The sequence below is a fragment of the Colobus angolensis genome, unplaced genomic scaffold, assembly GCF_000951035.1.
Source record: "Colobus angolensis palliatus isolate OR3802 unplaced genomic scaffold, Cang.pa_1.0 Scaffold81, whole genome shotgun sequence".
In the NCBI taxonomy this organism is placed as follows: Eukaryota; Metazoa; Chordata; class Mammalia; order Primates; family Cercopithecidae; genus Colobus; species Colobus angolensis.
In genome coordinates, this window is record NW_012121932.1 from 7,394,483 (window position 1) to 7,415,634 (window position 21,152).

The 21,152-nt window shown below is 37.5% G+C and overlaps 1 protein-coding gene across 2 annotated transcripts in view; it reads right to left on the minus strand.

Annotated features, from left to right (window-relative positions):
• EPRS (glutamyl-prolyl-tRNA synthetase) overlaps window positions 1-21,152 on the minus strand; it is a 100,316-nt gene that overhangs the window by 65,124 nt on the left and 14,040 nt on the right. The window contains exons 3-13 of one of the 2 annotated variants that reach the window (XM_011929450.1): window positions 18,350-18,449; window positions 16,951-17,107; window positions 15,837-15,976; window positions 14,185-14,279; window positions 8,965-9,091; window positions 8,091-8,283; window positions 5,822-5,993; window positions 3,387-3,620; window positions 2,394-2,478; window positions 1,850-1,909; window positions 1,529-1,549 (exon numbers count right to left, since the gene is read on the minus strand). In XM_011929450.1, coding sequence (XP_011784840.1) covers window positions 1,529-1,549; window positions 1,850-1,909; window positions 2,394-2,478; window positions 3,387-3,620; window positions 5,822-5,993; window positions 8,091-8,283; window positions 8,965-9,091; window positions 14,185-14,279; window positions 15,837-15,976; window positions 16,951-17,107; window positions 18,350-18,449 — 1,384 coding nt within the window. The remainder of the gene's footprint in view (window positions 1-1,528; window positions 1,550-1,849; window positions 1,910-2,393; window positions 2,479-3,386; window positions 3,621-5,821; window positions 5,994-8,090; window positions 8,284-8,964; window positions 9,092-14,184; window positions 14,280-15,836; window positions 15,977-16,950; window positions 17,108-18,349; window positions 18,450-21,152) is intronic. The other variant, XM_011929451.1, reaches the window with a different exon arrangement.

The window sequence follows — 21,152 nt, forward strand, 5'->3', positions numbered from 1 at the left end:
AGACAAGGTCTCACTATGTTGTCTAGACTGGTCTCAAAATCCCAGGCTCCGGTGCTCCTCCTGCCTTGGCCTTCCGAACTCCTGGGATTAGAGGCATGAGAATCTGGCTTTTTTTTTTTTTTTAACAGAAAAACAAAAACAAAAAAAGAAAAATAAGCAAATGAGAGGGAGAGACAAAGCAAGACAATCAACTACAAGCAAACCAAAAAGTTAGGAGAAAAAGGCCAAATTATTTATCTTCCATCATGGGAAATCAACTAATATGTCTAAACATAACTAAAAAAGTAGTAACATATATTTCATTCAGCAATATAAGCAATAGGCCGGGCACAGTAGCTCATGCCTGTAATCTCAGCACTTTGGGAGGCAGAGGCGGATGGATCACAAGGTCAGGGGTTTGAGACCAGCCTGGCCAACATGATAAAACCCCATCTCTACTAAAAATACAAAATTTAGCCAGGCATGGTGGTACATGCCTGTAGTCCCAGCTACTCGAGAGACTGAGGCAGGAGAATCGCTTGAAACCAGGAGGCAGAGGTTGCAGTGAGCCTAGACTGCGCCACTGCGCTGCAGCATGGGCGACAGAGCAAGACTCTGTCTCAAAAAAAAAAAAAAAAAAAAGAGAGAAAGAAATATAAGTAATAAATACCAAAAGAACTATCTAGAAGAAATGAAAGTGCTTTCTCCAGGGAAACTATGAAAGAAGATAGAGGAAAGTGTTGTCCATCTTAACAGACGCTATAGAACTATTTGACTACAGTAAAATATATTTCAGATATCTGAAGTGTCCATGCTTAACTTTATTAAAACTTAAAATCATTAAAAATTGTATTGTTAATGAAAAGTACACCAACGTTAACTTTGCCAGCAAATTCTACTCATATTTATTATTAGTAACTGCAGCAACAGAAAGAACCAATTAACAATTCCTTTATGTATCAAAAACTAAACACGAAAGACCAAAATAAAACAAATTCAAGACACATGCGAAACAAGCAACTATTTCTTGAGGCAAGACATCAGCACCATCAAGCAGCAATCCCAAATAAGAATTTACAGAACACAATCACAGAAACCATAATTTAAAACATGGCATTTGAATGATTTGCCTTATTATAGTGTCCAAGCATCTGCTTTCCAATTAGTAATTAACAATATCAATAGGCAGTGTTCCTCATTTGACTTTAAGAAACAGTTAAAAAAAAAAAAAGCTGGATTCAGTAGGACAAAGGAACTGTAATCAAGGAAACTTCAATACAACTCAATGAAATATATACTTTTAAAATTCTATGTCCTCGTAGCACACAAGGGAATGGGGTAGAATGGGGTTATCCCAATATTCCCTTTGGCACTAAGAAAACCAGAGGACGTGGTTTTTAACACTAGAAATAATGCATTTTCAATACGTTTGTATAAGCAAGTCTTTTATATACATGTGATTGTGCTTCAAAGCCATATAACATCTCAGGTTTTAACATGTAATATGCTAAAAGCTATGTTTAAGGCAAATAAAAGCATTAAGTAATACCTTCTTACAGAGAGCTCGCAGCTTGAAAGCAGAAAAATGAAATGCAGAGTGTTCATAAAAAATTTAAGGAAAAAACTATTACTGTTCCCCATAATTCCAAGTTTGTTTGTTTCAATCACTGTTACTTATTTGGAATAGTTAATAGGCTTTATTAATGCTCTTCATGTATTTAAAAAAGGAAAACATTCCATTTTCCTGAAAGTCTGCAAAATGTTAATATTCTTCACAAACTTTTCTCTACCATGAGCACAGTAATGACTTCTACTTGTACATTATTTGGGACTTAGGCATGAGAAAAGAAGACAGAGTTAAAATATATACCTTTTTGTTAAACGCCCAGATTTTATCCCACTCCATGTTCACAACTGAACGTGAGGAGCCCTAAAAAACAATAACATGATTTTAAGGGCAAGAAGTATTAATTAGAACTTTACCTTTATTTCATGCTAAGCATGTTTAGAAAAAAAAAAAAAAACTCGATAAATACTTACAAGTTTACTTCCAGTGAAATGTTAAACTCAGTGTATACAAACTAATTTGGTTACCCTTAACAGTTCATTGCAAAGGTTCAGTCTACAGACTGGTCACAGTCAAGTCATATAATTCACTGCTAAAAATACTTCAGCTGCCTTAGTCCAAACCTAGCATAGAAGTTTAGGACATTTTCAATTTTTCACTATTATAAGCAGTGATAAACTTTTTTTTTTTTTTAAAGTTTGTTAAAAAAAAAAAAAAAATCTGCCCTTGGCTTGTAAGGCACAAACAAGGAATAGAAAGAACAACAGAGATAATAAAGACCAAAGGGACAGTAATAGAAGTACCTGAAATTTCAAACAGAGAAGCTGGAAAAGAAACTATAACGCACCTGAGCAGCAATAAACTGTTTCAGTCCTTCAACTGTCATCCCTCTTCTCAGTACACCACGAACTGTAGGAAATCTTGGGTCATCCCTGGAAATATGTACATTTTAAGTACCAGGGAAATGTTGTAATGTGTAGATGTGGAGAGTAGAAGATACTTAATGAATAATAAATTATATTCAGCTTGTTAAACATTTGGCTAAGAGCTGGTTATACGAATTAGGTAGATTGCAATACCAGTAAGCCCAAGTTCAAGGAAGAGGATAACTGCTGACTTGTCAAATACTGCAGTAAAATAAATGCACTACTGCAAACAGTAGAAGCACATTTGGAAAAAAAGACACAATGGTGACATTTTCAAATATGGAAATCCCATGCATTAATACATTTTTATTTAACAAACATTTTCAAGGTCCCTATTCCACACAGGACCATGAGAATCAGAAAAAAGATGGTATCCTGTCATTCACAAATGAATGTACTTTATAAAGCCCTTTGGAATAAAACAAAATATATGTAGGAAATAAATAGTTTGCAGGGTTTGCAAACCTCGGTAAGTATGCAGTAATACCCTTTTAATGGAGCTCAAGATAAACTTTTACATCTTCACTTCGACTCAAGGGTATTTTGACCTTCTTGGGACCTAGCCAAAAAAGAAAAACCCCAGCCTCAGTAGAGAGTAGAGATCAGTAACCAAATACACCAATGACCAGAAAGTCAAAATTATTTTTCTATTAAATGCTAAAACCTGCAGAGGATGTGCCCTCTTGTGTGTTTTTCATTCCATGATCCCCAGTGGGCACTCCAGATTTGTGGCATTAAAACAAGAAGCGGAAGCCCTAATGCACTGATTGAGAAGAAGACAAGAACCAAGAATTCTATATGCCTATCCATTCCCCCTCCTCCCGATCGCCTTCCCTATCTCTCAAGCAGTTTAAAAATCACTGATAACTACTACGTCCTTACTTCTTGTCAATTCTAAGTAACATTAAACATACCATCCATCTACTAGTCCTTCATTGACAAACCATGTGAGTTTTCTTTTGGATAGCACTGTGTTGTTGAGATTTAGCCGACTATATTCCCAAATATATGGTTTTCTTATGCCTAAAGCTTCGATAATCCAGTAAAACTGCTCATCTCTGTCATGGTATTCTGTTGTTCTCAGGGCATGCGTAACACCTTCGATGCTGTCAACTATGGGGCAGGCAAAATCATATGTTGGATAAACACTAGAAAAAAAGAAAATAAAACATTTTACCCTTTCCCTCTTAGATTAGGCATTATAAACAACAATACTAATTTAAAATGTAATTCTTTACAAGTTAAGAGATTCTTAAAAACCAAAAGGTTTTATGATTCATAATACTCAAAGTATATCAGAACATTATCAGCCTTTGAGAACAATGAGTCAGTTATCAACTTAGCAGTCAAACAAAAAAGCAAATTTGCAATTTAATACAAAATTAGGTATTGGTTTGGCAAATTGTATAATCACAATATTTCTGTAACGGCCAATGTATGGCATGGTAGGAAGCAATAAACAATACATGTAATAATTTTAAGGAAATTTAGCTTTTGAACATCTTTTTTTTTTTGAGACAGAGTCTCACTGTCTTGAGTAATCCCTTACTCAAGTAAATCCCTAAGTCTTAAAAGTAGTCAAACACACTCAAAAACAGTGCTCCATTCACTGTGTAAAAGAAAAAAAAAAAACCGATAAAAGACCAGAAAATCATTACGTTAAAATTACATTTAAGATGAAACAGTTTTAAAAACAGTTTCTAAGATAATGTATACAATTTATATGCAGTATCAATTTGAATTAAAAAAAATACATACATATTAGTGCAAATATGCTTGCTTTCTTTTTTTTGGAGAAAGTTTCACTCTTTTACCAAGGCTAGAGTGCAGCGGTGCAATCTCAGCTCAGTGCTGCCACCACCTCCTGGGTTCAAGTGATTCTCAGTCTCCCGAGTAGATGGGATTACAGGCATGTGCCACCACGCCTGGCTAATTTTTGTATTTTTTTTAAAGTAGAGATGGGGTTTCACCATGTTGGCCAGGCTGGTCTCAAACTCCTGACCTCGTGATCCGCCCGCCTCGGCCTCCCAAAGTGCTGGGATTACAGGCATGAGACACCGCGCCCGGCCCTAATTTTTGTATTTTTTTTAAAGTAGAGATGGGGTTTCACCATGTTGGCCAGGCTGGTCTCAAACTCCTGGCCTCAAGTGATCCACCCGCCTAGGCCTCCCAAAGTGCTGGTATTACAGGCATGAGCCACTGCACCGTCAATGCTTTCCTTTTTGTTTATCTAGAGACAGGGTTTCACTCTGTTGCTCAGGCTGGGGTGAAGTGGCATGATCATAACTCACTGTAACCTTGAACTCCTGGACTCAAGCAATCCTCTTGCCTCAGTCTTCTAAGTAGCTAGAACTACTGATGCATGCCACCATACCTGGCTAGTTTTTTCTTTTTTTTTTTTTAATTTATTTTTTTGGTAGAGACAGGTTCTTACTATGTTTCCCAGGCTGGTTTCAAACTCCTAGCCTCAAGAGATCTTCCCGCCTCGCCCTCCCAAAGTGTCAGCATTACAGGCATGAGCCACTGTGCCCAGCCATTATACATTGTAACCTTTAAGATACAACTTGATTAAGATGCCACTGCATTATGCTTTGCGATTATTTGAAAATGTGTATCCAAAGTCACTTTTCCAAGTATTTAAAGGATTTGCTTAGTAAAACAAGGAGTAATCTTGGTAAAAATAGTATGTATGCACATATAATTACACGTGTGTTTGTCTATATATAGACAGACATGTCAGCACCCATGAGTTTAAAGCTGATTACATCAGCTAACCAAGTAATCATTTACATTTACCATTCTTTTCAGAAGTTTTAATTCAGCATTTATGTGTAGTAGGCTTCTTCCAAGTATTAAAAAATATATTTTATGGTTTACTTTATAAAGTAGGCTTTTTTTTTGGAAAAGGTCCATTTAAAACAAAGATCTGTTAACCTACAAATCCGCATAGAAAACTAATCTAAACACATGTTACTTTCTTGTATTGTTCATACTTCTGGAAGTTTTCAATATTATTACTTTTAGGAATCAATTTGTGCAAAGTAGACTCAAAGTTTATTACAGGAAGCAAAGTATCTTCATCTAAAGATATACATCAGTTTACCTAATCAATACAAAAAAAAGCAACTTTAAGCAGACTCAGGACTTTCACAGATACAAGTGATCTTAGAAATAATGTGGTATAACCTTAACTGACAGGTGAGTAAACAGTCCCTGAAAGGTCACCAGCCAGTTAACCCATGAATGAACAAAAGGCTAGGTTTCTTGACTATTTTGCTTCTACTCCATGTTTAAAGATCAAAACAAAAGCACAGAAGGTCACCTAGCATATTGAAGGAGATATACTTACTTGTATTTATTTCCAGTTCTTGGATGTGGTTGAATTTTGCAGCGATAAAGGGTTGGATCTCTCATGCATCCATTGTTACTACTCATGTCAATTTTTGCTCGCAAACAACAGGACTGACCAAACGGGCTCCCTTTTTTCATTTCTTCCCACATTTGTAGATTCTTCTCAATAGCTATAAAATGATAATTATATTACAGTTAACTCATCTGGTGAAATTGAAATTATTCTTATAGTGCTATAATTTGATATAAAATTTCATGTTCTTGTTTTATAACCACCTTGTGTTAGTTTAAAAACACTGTAATAGTTCCAGTATCCAGCACCAAGAGCAAATGCATCATTTTTAAAAGAAAGATGTTTCACAATACATTTAGGAAATACAAATATGTTTTAGAAAAGATAACACTAATACATTCCACTCATGTAGTATTTTTTTTTTTTTGAGACGGAGTCTGGCTCTGTCGCCCAGGCTGCAGTACAGTGGCCGGATCTCAGCTCACTGCAAGCTCCGCCTCCCAGGTTTACGCCATTCTCCTGCCTCAGCCTCCCGAGTAGCTGGGACTACAGGCGCCCGCCACCTTGCCCGGCTAGTTTTTTGTATTTTTTTAGTAGAGACGGGGTTTCACCGTGTTAGCCAGGATGGTCTTGATCTGCTGACCTCGTGATCCGCCCGTCTCGGCCTCCCAAAGTGCTGGGATTACAGGCTTGAGCCACCGCGCCCGGCCCCACTCATGCAGTATTAATTAAGCATCAAAAAAAAGTACAAGGCCTGAAGGCTCCGCTCACCAAGTGTTTCCCTTCCCATCATGGCACAACGGGCCAACTCCTTCTCTTCTCATCTCCCTCAAATTTAACATTCTGCCTTTAAAGCAGAAGCATTCTCTTCTTTTGCCACCTCATGCCTAAGGGACAGAATGGTTTGGTCCGGCCCTAAGGTCCCACAGGCATTGGCACTACATACAGCCCGTGCCTGTCTAAAGAACACATCTCAGGCTGACAGTCTGAACTCATGGGCTCCCTGAAAGCCCCTTCATCATCCCAATGAGAAGCAGGATACTCTTGGATCCAAGAAAATAAGAGGTGATAGAAAACAGACAGTGATACAAGAAAGAAAAGAGTTTAATACTAGAAAAAAGGACTCCATATTCCAAGTGGCAATGGTTCCACCTATATCACAATATCTAGCAAAAACCTGCCCCATATGCATACGAACTGTTAAACAATAATTTTCCGTGGAAGCTACTAGAAATATAAGACAATTGCCCTCAAAGAATCAAGATAGGTCTAAAAGTCCATTGGTTAGCCACCTTTGAAAATGTAGAAAACCTTTTCAAAATAAAAACGACTCATTATAACTATTTTAATTTACTAATACTTCCCAAATGTAACACTCAAGATTTAATATAGTGTGGTTCTGACAACATAATTACAGAATGAAAATAGCCCAATTTAGAAGTTCAGAAGAGAAGTCATGAATAAGAAAGATATGCTCTTTAGTCAAGTGACAGTTCAGAGATACAGGTTAGTACTGAGCTTATATTATATATTATATTCACATTTATCCACATGCCAAAAGGAAGACTTGGGTGACAACATTATCATCAAACATTGTATTATAGAAAGGCTAAGTATTTAAAGTAAGAAAATTGTAAAATGTTGCAGAAGGAATCCTTCAAATTGAATGAATACAATGCAAAAGACTACACATAATAAGTGAGATATGAAGGGCATATTCATATGTGGTTGTGATGTTAATAAAACAAGAAGAACATAAAGATAGAGAAAGAAAAAAAGATTTCTAACACAAATGAGTCATATACCCAAATATGTTTAAACTAGCAGCTTTTCTCTGGCACGGTGGCTCACACCTGTAATGCCAGCACTTTGGGAGGCCAAGGTGGACAGATCACGAGGTCAGGAGTTCGAGACCAGCCTAGCCAATATGGTGAAACTCCGTCTCTACTAAAAATACAAAAATTAGCAAGGTCTGGTGGTGTGCGCCTGTCGTCCCAGCTACTTGGGAGGCTGAGGCAGAAAAATCAGTTGACCCAGGAGGCAGAGGTTGCAGTGAGCCCAGATTGTGCCACTGCACCCCAGCCGGGACAACAGAGTGAGACTCTGCCTCAAAAAAAAAAAAAAAAACAACAAAAACAAAAACAAAAATAAAACAAAACAAAAAAACCAGCAGCTTTCACAAAAAAGAAATCACATTCAACTAAAGAAGCAGAATATAAGAATATCAATTAACACATAAAACAATGTGCCTTACGGTTTTTTCTATGTTTGGATTCTATCCTCTGCTCACGTTCTGCTTTCATCTGTTCAGCAGGAGTATCATCCACATAAGCCTTTCCTTCTTGAATTAGCTTCTCTGCATACTTCATTATAGTTTCAAAATGATCCGAAGTATAAGTAAATTGATCTGGTTTGATATGCAACATTGCAACATCTTCCAAGATAACCTATAATAAGAAACCAAAATAACCATCGGTATATCTTTTGCATTTTTTCATGCATTTTCAACCCTTGATACTGCATTTAGGTAAATGTATAAACCATCAGTCTTATTTAGCCTGAAAACGGTTCTGGAAGTTACATGATATTAGACCAAAAAAGAAAAAAGAGATAGATACTTATTACATTAGCCTCCAAATTTCCAGCTGAGAAAGCTGATCTCATGATGGAGTTTTCCATTTACTTTGGAAAAGCTGGTCATTACCGGGAGAACTGACAATCATTTGCCCTCTCTTTGAATACACTGCCATATTTCTGAATAAAGATAAGAGGCTAGGAAACCTTCACATTTTCCAATACCTACTTAGTGTTTATTTCATTCATAAACTTAAGATTATATGACCAAAAAACCTGCCTCCAGTGACCAATTCATTTAATAAATTGGTATTATAGGAAAACACACCATTCAGGTAAATTCTATAAATGGGGAAAAGAAAAATAAATTTTAAGTTTTTTGGTATGGGAGCTCGACATTTCTTGGCTTAGGTCTCAGACATGGAATATATATATATGTAGGGGAAAAAGTAGCTATGAGAACAAAATTTATTTTTATACCATGAAGGTATTAGGTAATCCTGTAACTTTAATTAACTTTTCTGACAAAGGGTCATCACTACACTTTTAATTACCTTCTCAAAATCTTCCTTTTCTTTTTCAGGATTTGTGTCATCAAATCTCATGATCAGTTTCCCTTTAAAGTTAACCTGGTAGTGCTGGTTCAGAAGAGCAGCTTTTGCATGCCCAATGTGTAAGTAACTAAAACAAAAACATTTCACAAAGAAACTCATTAACATGTTTTAACTAAATACTTAAACTTAACCTTTTTGAGGAGATGAGAACTAAACAAAAATCCTTCCAATTGGTACCCAAGTCATATTTTATTTTCTTACAAAGAGTACTGTGATAGAAAATCTGACCCTGACAGGAAGAAAAAAAGACTACACCATATATAAAACAATTATAAGAAACAACTTCATATGTAAAATCTCACAGAGGGGACAAGGTATTTACAAACATTGCAACCTTAAGGAGACTCTCCTTTTTCTTTTTATCAAAAAGAATGGTAATTTAATTAAAGTAAAGCTGCTTCAAAATTGTTTCCAATGCTATCTTCCACTGTTTGTCTTTAATAAGACCTGCTACTACTGAGAACTGGGTGCCCACCTATGCCACTGGAGAGAAGCTCTTCTGAGACTGTCACTGTGATGGCTAAATGAAAAGAGCACATGACAATTAGTAAAAGTCACTTTACTTCTCTAGGCTTTGGTTTTCTCAGATGCTAAAATAAAATTTTTTTTTTTTTTTTGAGGCAGAATCTTGCTCTGTCACCAAGGCTGGAGTGCAGTGGCACGATCTCGGCTCACTGCAACCTCCACCTCCCAGGTTCAAGTGATTCTCCTGCCTTAGCCTCCCAAGTAGCTGAGACTACAGGCACGCACCACCACGCCCAGTTAATTTTTGTATTTTTAGTAGATACGGGGTTTCACCATGTTGGATGGTCTTGATCTCTTGACCTCATGATCTGCCTGCCTTGGCCTTCCAAAGTGCTGGGTTTACAGGTGTGAGTCACCATGCCCAGCCAAAAGAGTATTTTTTAACTTTAATTTTTTAACTTTTATTTTAGGTTCAGGGGTATATGTGAAGGTTTGTTATAGAGGTAAACTCATGTGAGGGAGATTAAAACTATAAGAATTTTAACTAAATAATCCCAAAGGTCTCATCAGTACCAACACTCAATGAATCAGAATCTGCAAAAAGACTGTTCTGCTGTTCCCATGAGCCGCTGACAATTGTAAGAAAGAATATAGATCAGAGGCACTGTTGATAATATTACACATCAAGATCCTCCTTCTATCAAGTACATGAGTAAAAGAAAAGATGTTACACCACTATGTTGAAATACAGTTGACTGGGCTGGAAACAAGGCATGAAGCAAGGAAGTTTAATCAGCTTTCACCAACTTGTATTAGTTTCAAATTGTAATGATGGTTAGCAGTTGCACAATTTTTTTATTGTTGTTATTTTTCTGTTGTTTTTTTATTTTGAGACGGAGTCTCGCTCTGTCGACCAGGCTGGAGTGCAGTGGCGCGATCTCTGCTCACTGCAAATTCTGTCTCCCGGGTTCATGCCATTCTTCTACCTCAGCCTCCCAAGTAGCTGGTACTACAGGTGCCCGCCACCGCACCTGGCTAATTTTTTGTATTTTTAGTAGAGATGGGGTTTCCCTGTGTTAGTTAGGATGGTCTCAATCTCCTGACCTCATGATCCGCTCACCTCAGCCAGCAGTTGTACAGTTTTAAGACAGCTACCTAGTTTCCCACACAGCTTTGATCTCAGTTGATATCAATATGGGAGGGGGAAAAGTACAACCTCTTGTATGAATTTATATCATTTTTAAATCAATCAAGTTTTTAAAAGTCATTAGCATCCCAGATCAATGATTCAACTTTAAGAAGGGCTTGGGCCAGGCATGGTGGCTCATGCCTGTAATCCCAGCACTTTGGGAGGCGGAGGTTGGTGGATCACAAGGTCAGGAGTTCAAGACCAGCCTGGCCAACATGGTGAAACCCCGTCTCTACTAAAAATACAAAAGTTATGTGGGCGTGGTGGTGGGCGCCTGTAATCTCAGCTACTCGGGAGGCTGAGGCAGGAGAATCTCTTGAACCTGGGAGGCAGAGGTTGCAGTGAGCCAAGATCGCACCATTGAACTCCAGCCTGGATGACAGTGTGAGGCTATGTCTCAAAAAAAAAAAAAAGACAAAAAGGAGGGTTTATACACAAAGGCTAATGCAAACAAGTACAATGCAATGTATTTACGGCTATTCAAAACTTTCTACATATAATAAAGGGCTGTAGGCTGGGCATGGTGGCTAACACCTGTAATCCCAGCACTTTGGGAGGTCGAGGCAGGCGGATCACCTGAGGTCGGGAGTTCAAGACCAGCCTGACCAACATGGTGAAACCTTGTCTCTATTAAAAGTACAATAAATAAATAAATAAATAAAATAAAAATAAAAAAATAAAAGGCTGTGATATCCCCAGATGAAATCTTAGATCAGAAAAGAGACAGTAGGGAAAAACTAACAAAATCCCAAAAAAGGATGAAGTTTAATTAATAATATATTAATATTAGTTCATTAGTTGTGACAAATATACCACAATAATGTAAAATGTTAATGTTAGGAAAAACTGGGTGCAGGGTACATGGGAATTTTCTGTACTATCTTTGCAACTTTGTGTAAATCTAAAACTATTCTAAAATTAAAAATGTATTAAAAATAAAACTAAATGAAGGGCCATAAATTCCCAGGAAGAAAAATACTGTGATGTACTTTTAACTGAGGGTGTTGTGCCCAATAACATGTTATAACCATTGTCAAGAAGAGACTAACAACCAGCACCTATTATTTTACAGTTAATGTGCCTGGCTTTAAAATAAAGAAATTAAGAAAGGTAATGAGATCAAAACATTATTTCAAAAATGTTATTTCTAAATCTGAAATGATGTCTGCAGGTCTAACAATTCCAAACCCCAAGAAAGCTAAGAGGACTATAAGTCACAAGACAACTAAAATCATCAGTTAAAAAGTCAATCTATATCAGAATAGCTAAACACACACACACACACACACACACACACACACACACACACACACAAAAGAATCATGCTGCATGAGTTAGCAGTGATGCTGAATTGGGCTTCTGCCACATGTAACAGATACATGTAGTATAATTTTTAATTATATGGATTCTAGACCCAGATGGTAGAGGTTTGTAAAACGTTGTATGAATCTGTTTCCGAAACCATTTGTGAAACAGAGATAACAATAGTGCCTTCCTTAGAAGGCTGTTGGGATTAAATAAGTTACTATAAGTAAAGCACGTGGTAGCATCCATACATAATAGGTGCTATGTATATGTTAGCTAAGAATAAGAATAAAAGGCTAAGCCAAGCCTTCTGGCCTTTCATTTAAGACACAGAAAAGAAAAAAAGAAAAAATAGTAATTAAAGAAAAACTCTTTAACAGTACAAAAAGAGATGATCAAAATTATGCATAGTAAGAAAAACTAAATACTGATTTATATTCCAAATCTCAAAGCTGTCTCATGAGCATAGTCTCTGAAACTGATATAATTTATAACAAAAAATATTTTATACTGTAAATATACAAACATGGGGAACTCACTATTCCAAGAAGTGACAGTGACATGAAATATGAAAAGATTCAAAAAAGACAAATGTTCAAGTGGTACAGCTACAAATGGCCACTGCCAAAAAAAAAAGGTGGCTTTTATAGACAATTAAGGTCACCATACAACAGGACAATCATGACCTCTCATACCAAGTGCACAGTAGCAGAATACTGGACGGCAGGAACCCAGAATGTCTATAGGTATTAAACCATGTAAGGTAAGTATTATTTATAACTGAATCCACTTAGTCAATTACCAATCAACCATTTAATGATCAAGTCTGTGAATTTTCCAGAGTCATCACTTCTGTTTCATCTCCTTCTATCTACCCTTTATTTCACCTACTGAATCAGCAAACATAGAAAAGCAGAGACAAAAATGAAATTCTGAAAGTAATTTTACTGTTAATGATGCTTATGAAATAGTTTGTGAAGAAGTATTAAATACAAAGTTAAAAGAAAATTGTTTCTGTATCTTCCAGTTTCTACTGTGTACTACATAAGGGTGAGAACTGCATTATGGTGATAGAATACAAAATCTGAAAAAATTAAATTAGGAAATCCTAAATTTGGAAAAAATAATCACCTCAATTATAAAACATGGCAGAACATTTTCCTAATGGTTAATTTTCTAGGTGAGGCTAACTGCTTTAATAAGAGGTATTTTATTATATTAATATCATTGGAAGGACGCTATTATAAAGCTTGTCCAGTATGCTTCAAATAGGATGACAGGTGTGCAAAGACAAAGACTTCATTTTCAGCCCTGGGGAATGGTGGGTAAGGCCTGAAGCAGCCCCAGCCTGGTGACCACCATACAGAACAGTCTTTTTCTCTAATGAGCTATTCAAATACTACTTTCCATGGGTGCCAAGAGAAAAAGGGGTTGGGAAACCTAATGGAAAGAAAGGAATAGGAACAGGGTTTTCAGGACTCCCCTTCCTTTATTTGGGGGAAAAAAATAACTTAAAAACAATGCTGGTTGGGCATAGTGGCTCACGCCTGTAATCCCAACACTCTGGAAGGCCGAGGCGGGCAGATCACGAGGTCAAGAGATAGCCACAGTGAAACCCCGTCTCTACTAAAAATACAAAAAAAAAATTAGCCAGGCGTGGTGGTAGGTGCCTGTAGTCCCAGCTACTTGGGAGGCTGAGGCAGGAGAATGGCATGAACCCAGGAGGCAGAGCTTGCAATGAGCTGAGATCGTGCCACTGCACTCCAGCCTGAGTGACAGAGTAAGACTCCTTCTCAAGAAAAAACAAAACAAACAAAAAATGCTATTATAACTTCAACTGCTAATTAAAAGGACTGCTCAGGGTACAAACACAAATCCAATTAAATGAAAGCCCAAAAATCTAAAACTAAAAATGAAATTTAAGGTTTTTTATTTGTGGATATTTTATTAATTACATTTACAGTTCTGTCAGGATAAAATTAAAATGTCTCTTTTACTAAGTTCACAAACTAAAACTACAAATTAAATCAACATTAACAATAATGTAAAAACTATTAAGATGTTTAGAATTTTACCTATCACAATTAAAATCTTATGTTCTTCTATAATATTAACCTATTAATACTTTAAGTATTTAAGCACTGTTTTAAAGCTTTCCCACTAAATACATTCAATTATAAATGTGAGTTACATTTTCTTACCCACTAGCCTCTGGAGGAAATCTGACAGTAACCTTTCCCATCTCCGCACCTGGAAGCTCAACAAATTTCCCAACATCTTGCTTTTTCTCAGGTGCCTGAAAAACACAACCACCATCACAACAAAAAGTCTTATGGTTAAACGTCTAAGAACACACTCATTCAACAAATGTGCCAGGCACTACACACACTGGTTATGAAAAACATGACGACTAGAAAATCATCCCTATACTTGAGGGTGCAAAATCTGGATAAGAATATAACTAAAACCAAATACCAGTGATAGAGATATGTTCAGGGTGCTGTTAGATCACTCAGTTGAAATTAATCAGCAATATCTAGGTTTATCAGGAAAAGCTTAAAAGGAGTTAAGAAACAAGCTGGACCTCAAAGATAAGTAGAAATGTATCAGATGGAGAGTATATGGGATGCTGGGTATGGTGGTTCATGCCTGTAATCCCGGCACTTTGGGAGGCCAAGGAGGGCAGATTACCTGAGGTCAGGAGTTTGAGACCAGACTGGCTAACATGGTGAAACCCCATCTCTACTACAAGTACAAAAATTAGCCAGCCGTGGCAGTGTGCACCTATAGTCCCAGCTACTCAGGAGGCTGAGGCAGGAGAATTGCTTGAACCCAGGAGGCGGAGGCTGCAGTGAGCCGAGATCGTGCCACCGCACTCCAGCCTGGGTGACGAGCAAAACTCCGTCTCAAAAAAAAAAGTAGTGCAATGTCCATGAAAAGTTAGGAATGCATATTGGGTGGGTAGGGAAGGAAGCTGAAATAGATTAAGTCAAAAACACAGAGGACCTTTTAAGTTTGGCTTTTAAGTTTTAGGCAATGGGGAGTCAGTCCTCAGGGATAACAGGACCATGGATTTGTGTTTTCTAAAGTGATATCCTGAACTAGAGAAAGATGAGACAAAAGGAAGTTTAGTTATGAGATTATGGTATTAAACCAAGCAAGGAATAATTACGCCTCAACAAAGTGTGATAGCACCGAAGAAGGACAGAAAACAAATCTACACACGTGAGAAGTCGTAACAGGGGTCGTTGAGTAAATGTGAAAAACAGTGAAGGATGAGTAAAGATTTGCAGCCAAAACAACGGAGTGGATTGTGCTATCTTTATCCAAGTAGACAGTAGTTTTCAAATTTTACATTAGAAAACCTTAATTAAATCAAAACTTTACAACACATTCCTAAAATGTAAAACAGATTGAAGTAGAGCAAGTCTGGTTGAGAAAAGGACCTTTTGTACCGTGCACTATGTCATGTTTTCCTACAAAATCAATGAAACAGTGCTGCAGAATCCCAGGACTTGATGCTCGATGGTTCAAAAACCAGGAGATTCAGAAGAAAGAAAAAATTGCAAAGGTATAAAATTATGAGGTTTTATTTATATGGAGTTTGAACTGCCTAAGGGACATATATTGGATGATCAAAATCTTTAGTTATATAAAGATTAGGGCTTTATATAGCTGAACAATTAAAAGTGAAACCAAGACATAAAAATGTCAGATTCTTGCAAGAAGATCCTTTTAAATTTATTAAAAGAAAATCAACTTTATGAGTAGGAATAATTGTCTTTTCAGACCTAGGGCCTCAGACAGACTGAAATGTCTTTTTTTTTTTTTTAAGAAAGAAAAAAAGGCTTACCACTCGAGCTTTGGTTGTTGAAACATCCCACTTGGTACCTACTGACTGGAAGGCCTGCTGGGCTTCAAGAAAGCCAAACCAACGTTTTACATGAACTGGAGCTTTGTTCTGTTTCAACTGTTCTTGCCATGAAGCATTTCCTATGAGCAAAGATAAGTTTCAACTATTCAATCAATCTGCAGCTTCAAAAGCAAAGTTCCAGTTGTGACTAACTGAAGTAAATGAGATGGCTTAAAGTTGTGCTTCTAAAGAATATGAAATGTAAGCATCTGGGTATACAATGAAATGTTTTCTAAAACAGTGAGCTCTCTGTGTCCATGAGTTCCATAACCGTGGGTTCAACCAACTGAAGATGAAAAATATTCAAAGCTGGGCGTGCTGGTTGCCTGGAACCAGGGGAGGGTGGATGACTGATTACAAAGAGGCGGGAGGAACTTTTGGGGATGGTGGATATATTGATTATCTTGATTGTAACCATAGTTCCACAGGGGTGTGTGTGTGTATATATATATATATATATACACATAAATATAAGTCAAAATTTATCAAATTATACATTTTTAAATAAATGTGGTTTCCTGTATATCAACTATACCTCAAGAAAGTTGTTTTTGAAAAAATTGGCTTTCCAAGTTGGAAATAGCATATTCTTACCTGTTGCAAACTAGTTGTAGAAGAAGGAAGTGACTTCTAAGAAAAACCACAATCCACATCATCCCACTACTCCCTAACCTCCCAATCACACACTCGCTGAGCAATAATGGCTTTTTTTCAAGTCAGAGACAAGTGTCTGGAGTAAAATAATAGCTGAAGTAGGAGAGGTGCTAACATAAATGGGATAGGGACTTCTTTATCAGGAACAAGATCAGCTCCAAAGGCAAGAAGGAAGTTGAGGTTGTGAGAGAGACGACGGCAGAAAAAGACAGGGAATTCCTGTAGCTGGATAGGAATAAAACAGCCAGGGAGGTCATTCCTCTGTAATAAAGTCCTAAGTTACTGTTTAAACATATATATACATACACATATACATACATGCATACTCAGAAATATGTGTAATTCTTATCCAGCAAAATATTAAACGATTAAAACAGAGCATTTTAGGAATTACTGATACCTTTTAGGGTGGCCCAAACACATAAATCTGCTAAACTCAAGGAGTTTCCAACTAAGTATGTTCTCAGAGACAGGCAATGATTGAGTTCATTAATTGCAGACGTAAAGGAATCACATGAAGATAATTTTGTAGCACTGAACTCCAACCAGTGATCAATCTGTGAACATGAAAGATAGAAAAGAAATGTACTCCAACATATAAAAAGAAAGACCATAAAAAAAATCTAGTTAACTAGAGCAACAGTACACTCTTACTATGCTTTTCCTTTCTCAAATTATACAATTTATCATTATGTGGACTAAATTCTGATTGCCTAAAATCTAAAATGGAACTTAAATAAATGCCACATTTATTCTGCTTTCTGCTTTTTTTTTTTTTTTTTTTACAAGAGTGTGGAGGGCACTTCAGGAAAGAACAGGAAAATAAGAATTTGAGAATTGGTGGCAGAAATAAGTAACCAACATGAATGAACCGAAGAGATTGTACCCAGCCAAACAGATTCATTTACTTGAAACATTTGAAAGTTAGTACTTAGAAACCATTCTGTGTACTTTGAATTTTATGAGATTTAGGAAGGTTAGAGCAGAATACAAACAGGAAAAAAAGCAGCATCTAAAAAGCAGTACTGTCATCTACTGCATAATGACATTTCGGTCAATGACAGACTGCATATACGACAATGGTCCCATAAGGTTATAGTTATACTTATGTTGTCTATGTTTAGATATACAAATACATATTGTGTTACAATTGCCTACTGTATTGAATATTGTAACTTGCCAGTATAGATTTGTAGTCTAGAAGCAATAGGCTACACTGTATAGCCTAGGTGTGTAGCAGGCTATCCCATTTAGGTTTTTGTGGGTACACTCTACGACGCTGAGAGAACGATGAAATTGCCTAATCACACATTTCTCGAACGCATCCCACTGTTAAGAGGCACATGATTGTATCAAAAGTTAATTTACTGATATAATTAGTTAAACAAGGCATACACTTAGAAAAGAAAATGAGATCCAAACTATGCGTGTTACCCTGGTCAAACTTAACTTTCCTAGGCTTGCTGCCTTATCCATAAAGTAAGAACATTGGATGAGATGATCTATACAGTCCCCTCTGGCTATGAAATGCTAGGAATCTGTGAAGGCAAAGATGGCACTAAATGCTCCCAAAAGAACAATTGGTAGGGGATTAAACGTTCAAACTTAGGAATTACAAAAAAAGAATTTTCTTGTGACAACAAAAACAAGATGAGCATTCCGTACCTTGGTCTATATAATTAACACTCTGTTAATATCCTTAAGTAGAATAGTTCATAAGCCAACAATAAATGATGAGGTTCCCATAAAAAAACAGAAGCATAAGACAAAACACACACAAGAAAATGTTCATGGCTTACCTCAGTATGTTCCATCAGATTACAGCCATATAACCCAGCTGTAGTTGCAACTCTAGCCAAGTAGCGAAGTATGGAATTCACATCTGTGAATATCACATTTCTAGAATATAAGCATGAGATAAAATATTACTGCTGCTCTAGCAAATCAGTAAGTCATGAGACTTACGAAGAAATGTAAAAATGGAAACCTTATTATATTTACCGTGTATTTTCTACTATAGTAAAAAATAGATCTGCTAATTTGTTTGTTTGTTTGTTTCAGATGGAGTTTCGCTCTTGCTGCCCAACCTGGAATGCAATGATGTGATCTTGGTTCACTGCAACCTCTGCCTCCAGGGTTCAAGCAATTCTCCTGCCTCAGCCTCCCAAGTAGCTGTGATTATAGGTGTCCACCACCATGACAGGCTAACTTTTTGTATTTTTAGTAGAGACTGGGTTTCACGATGTTAGCCAGGCTGGTCTTGAGTTCCTGACCTCAGGTGACCCACCCGCCTTAGCCTCCCAAAGTGTTGGGATTACAGGCGTAAGCCACTGCGCCTGGTCTGTTAATTTGTTCTTTACATGTCTATTCAGAGGTGCAAATACGAAAATATAACTGGGATATTAAGAATAACAGTGATTTAAAATAAATCAAGGCTAGCCAGGAGTGGTGACTCACACCTGTAATCCTAGTACTTTGGGAGGCCAAGACGGGCGGATCACTTGAGGTCAGGAGTTTGAGACCAGCCTGGCTAATATGGTGAAATCCCGTCTTCTACTAAAAACACAAAAATTAGCCAGGCATAGTGGCATGCACCTGTGCTCCCAGCTACTCAGAAGGCTAAGGCACAAGAATCGCTTGAACTCACAGTGAGCTGAGATCACGTCACTGCACTTCAGCCTGGATGACAGAGAGAGACCTTGTCTCAAAAAAAATAAAATAAATCAAGGCAAAGGAGCAAAGAATATATTGCTAATAAAGAGGCTAAGAAGGCAGATCAAACCTCATCCAAACCTATCACAGGCCAGGTGCGGTGGCTCATGTCTGTAATTCCAGCACTTTGGGAGGCCGAGGTGGACAGATCACTTGAGGCCAAGAGTTTGAGACCAGTCTGGCCAACATGGTGAAACCCATCTCTTCTAAAAATACAAAAATTAGCTGGGTGTGGTGGTAGGCACTTGTAATCCCAGCTACTCAGGAGGCTGAGGCAGGAGAATTGCTTGAATCCGGGAAGTGGAGGTTGCAGTGAGCCATGATGGTACCAATGCACTCCAGCCTGGGCAGCAGAGCAAGACTCTATCTCAGAACAAAACATGAAAAACTACACAATGTTGGTGGGAGTGTAAATTAGTCAAACCACTGTAAAACGCAGTATGGCAATTTCTCAAAGAGCTAAAAACAGAACTACGATTCGACCCAGCAATCCCATTACTGGCTATACACCCAGAGGAATATAGTTCATTCTACCATGAAGACACATACATGCAAATGTTCACTGCAGCACTATTCACAATAACAAAGACACAGACCTAAATGCCCATCAGTGACAGAATGGATAAAGAAAATGTGGTATATATACACCATGGAATATCATGCAGCCATAAAAAAAAAAAACAACAAGATCATGTCTTTTGCAGGAACATGGATGGCGCTGGAGGCCATTATCTTTAGCAAACTGACACAGGAAAAGAAAACCAAATACTGCATGTTCTCACTTATAAGTGGGAGCTTAATGATGAGAACATATGAACACAAAAAAGGGAACAACAGACACTGGGGTTTAAGGGTGGATGTTGGGAGGAGGGAGAAGAGCAGAAAAAATAACTATTGGATGGCTTAGTACCTGGGTGACAAAATAATATGTACAACAAACTCCATGACACAAGTTTACCTACGTAACAAACCTGCACATGTACCACTGAACCTAAAATAAGTTTTTAAAAAATGAATAAATTTATTTTTAGCAACAAAACAAAAATACTGCATCATAAACAACAGGATACTAAAAAAGGAGTATCCAGAATGTAAAAAAACAGAACACTCAGATACTAAAAATGTAATAGCTAAAATTAAAAACCTCAATAGAAAAATGGGATAATAAAGTTGAGGAACTTTCCAGAAAGTAAAGAAAAAAAAAAAAGGGCCAGGCATGTTGGTACACACCTGTAGTTCCAACTACTCAGGGGGCTGAGGCAGGTGTATCGCTAAGCCCAGGAGTTGGAGGCTGTAGTGTGCTATAACTCCACCTGTGACTATCCATTGCACTCCAGCCTGGACAGCATACTGAGACCTCCATCTATAAAAATAAAAATAAAGAGTCCAAGCACGGTGGCTCACACCTGTGATACCAGCACTTTGGGAGGCCAAGGTGGGCAGATCACCTGAGGTCAGGAGTTCCAGACCAGCCTGGACAACATGGTGAAATCCCATCTCTACTAAAAATACAAAAATTAGCTAGGCATGGTGGTGCACGCATGTAATCCCAGCTACTTGGGAGGCTGAGGCAGGAGAATCGCTTGAATATGGGAGGCGGAGGTTGCAGTGAGCCTAGATTGTGCCATTGCACTCCAGCCTGGGCAAGAGAGCAAGACTCCATCTCAAAAACATATAAAAAAAATAAAGAGATGGGGCCAGCGCAGTGGTTCATGCCTGTAATCCCAGCACTTTGGGAGGCCAAGGCAGGCAGATCACCTGAGGTCGGGAGTTTGAGACCAGCCTGACCAATATGGAAAAACCCTGTCTCTACTAAAAATAGGAAATTAGCTGGGCATGGTGGTGCATGCCTGTAATCCCAGCTACTCGGGAGGCTGAGGCAGGAGAATC